The sequence below is a fragment of the Nematolebias whitei genome, chromosome 8, assembly GCF_014905685.2.
Source record: "Nematolebias whitei isolate Nwh7 chromosome 8, NemWhi1, whole genome shotgun sequence".
Lineage (NCBI taxonomy): Eukaryota > Metazoa > Chordata > Actinopteri > Cyprinodontiformes > Rivulidae > Nematolebias > Nematolebias whitei.
This window is the reverse complement of record NC_056505.1, coordinates 25,965,163-25,966,775: the sequence shown is the minus strand read 5'-3', so window position 1 is coordinate 25,966,775 and position 1,613 is coordinate 25,965,163. Positions and strand designations below refer to the sequence as shown.

The 1,613-nt window shown below is 39.3% G+C and overlaps 1 protein-coding gene across 1 annotated transcript in view; it reads right to left on the bottom strand.

Moving 5' to 3' along the window:
* Window positions 1-1,000: 1,000 nt before the first annotated feature.
* entpd4 (ectonucleoside triphosphate diphosphohydrolase 4) overlaps window positions 1,001-1,613 on the bottom strand; it is a 5,920-nt gene continuing 5,307 nt past the window's right edge. Inside the window, exon 11 of the mRNA XM_037680672.1 lies at window positions 1,001-1,235. Within this exon, the coding sequence (XP_037536600.1) occupies window positions 1,001-1,235 (235 nt within the window). The remainder of the gene's footprint in view (window positions 1,236-1,613) is intronic.

The following is a 1,613-nucleotide window of genomic DNA, read 5'->3' as shown; positions in this document are numbered from 1 at the left end:
CTCATGACGTGTCCAATTAATTCCCTGTCGGGCTCAAGCTGTCTTTTTATTTACATGCAGGCCGTCAGTTTGAGGTTTTACGTACATCAAATGCAGACACCTCTCTGGTAGTGAGCTAATAAAACCAGCAGCCACAATGTTATCTCATAAAACCTTTATTACAGCTTTGCAGATGCGCCACAGATACTTCACATTCATCTGTGAAAACACTTGACTGGAATATTTTTCTTTAAATAATGAGACATGCTCTCTCATTACAATCTCCCCACAGCAGTGATACGACAGCTTCTGAAAATGAAGCTGGAAATAAATATATGTACCAAACATCCAACTGGAGTCAGAAAACAGAAAAATGTTCAGCAGGGCCTTCAACTGGACCGATTCTCTTGACAAAATGGCAGAGGAGCTTTCGGAGAATTTCCCTACAGTGACAAGACATGTATTGCACTCGATTAGTTATTAAAGGCTTCTAATCTTGCAACATAAATATGCAGAAAAATACAAACAAAAAAAACCAAACACTTCAGTCGGGACATGCAGTTTGACTGCGTTTCAAAGTGCTTCTACAGTTTTTAGTAAATCCTATTGCCTTAAAATATTCTGTAGAAATAGACTGTTTATTCTAACTACTATAACTACAACAAAAATGTGAACACGTATATTAAAAAAAGACACAAAAGGCAAATATCCACACATATTAACCTAACTAGATGCCAGAACAGAATGACAAACTCCGAAGTGTAGACCACGTGTTATTTGGGTATGAATTATCTGAATAAAACACACCCATGTCTTTGTGATAAAAAAAGAAGACACATGGAGGCAGTAGACATATAGGCACAGATATGATAAGGAATAAAGATAAACAAAATAAGATAAATATTGAAAGAGCTTCATGATTCATCCAAAAGTCTGTAATCTATAGCTTTTAAAGACACAGAGCATGAAAAGAGTCTCGGAGAGGAGCGATGTTTGGCTTTGCAAAGCCACACTGTCCAGTTTAGAGGTTGATGGGGAGTGATGGTGAGCCGAGGCCCTGCTCCAGCCACGGGACAGAGGAGGGGCTATAACGCTGCACCGCACGCCGATGGATGCGGCGGAGACGCAGCACGTACAGCATGATGGAGAGCAACACGATGAAGAAGCAAGCCAGGAATAAGTAGTGGTTGTTGACAAAAGAGAAGCTGTGTCGCCAGTGAGAGTGCGCTCCTTTCAGACTCTCCTGGGGGATGTCCCTGGAAGAAGCAAATCAAAAACAAGCTGCACAGATCGGTTTTAAACAAGAACAAAGGAGAGATTTAGTGTAAAAAATAATAATAAAAAAAGCTTTATTTTACATTTGTCGAGTCATAATCTGAGCAGCTTACCATGAGACAAATGGTATACAGTACTCCCTCGCTACTTCACGGTTTGTTTTTCATGAACTCGCTCTATCGCGGTTTTTCAAAATAAGATTGGACATGACACACAATTGGCTGAATGATGGATGAGCTGCATGATAGGCATGAAATTTTTATTTAAAATAATTTAGCACCTGCTGCACCTTTGTGCAGCTCAGAGCTGCAGAAAAAGCTTCCAGCTGATTGATTTTATATATATATATATATATATAT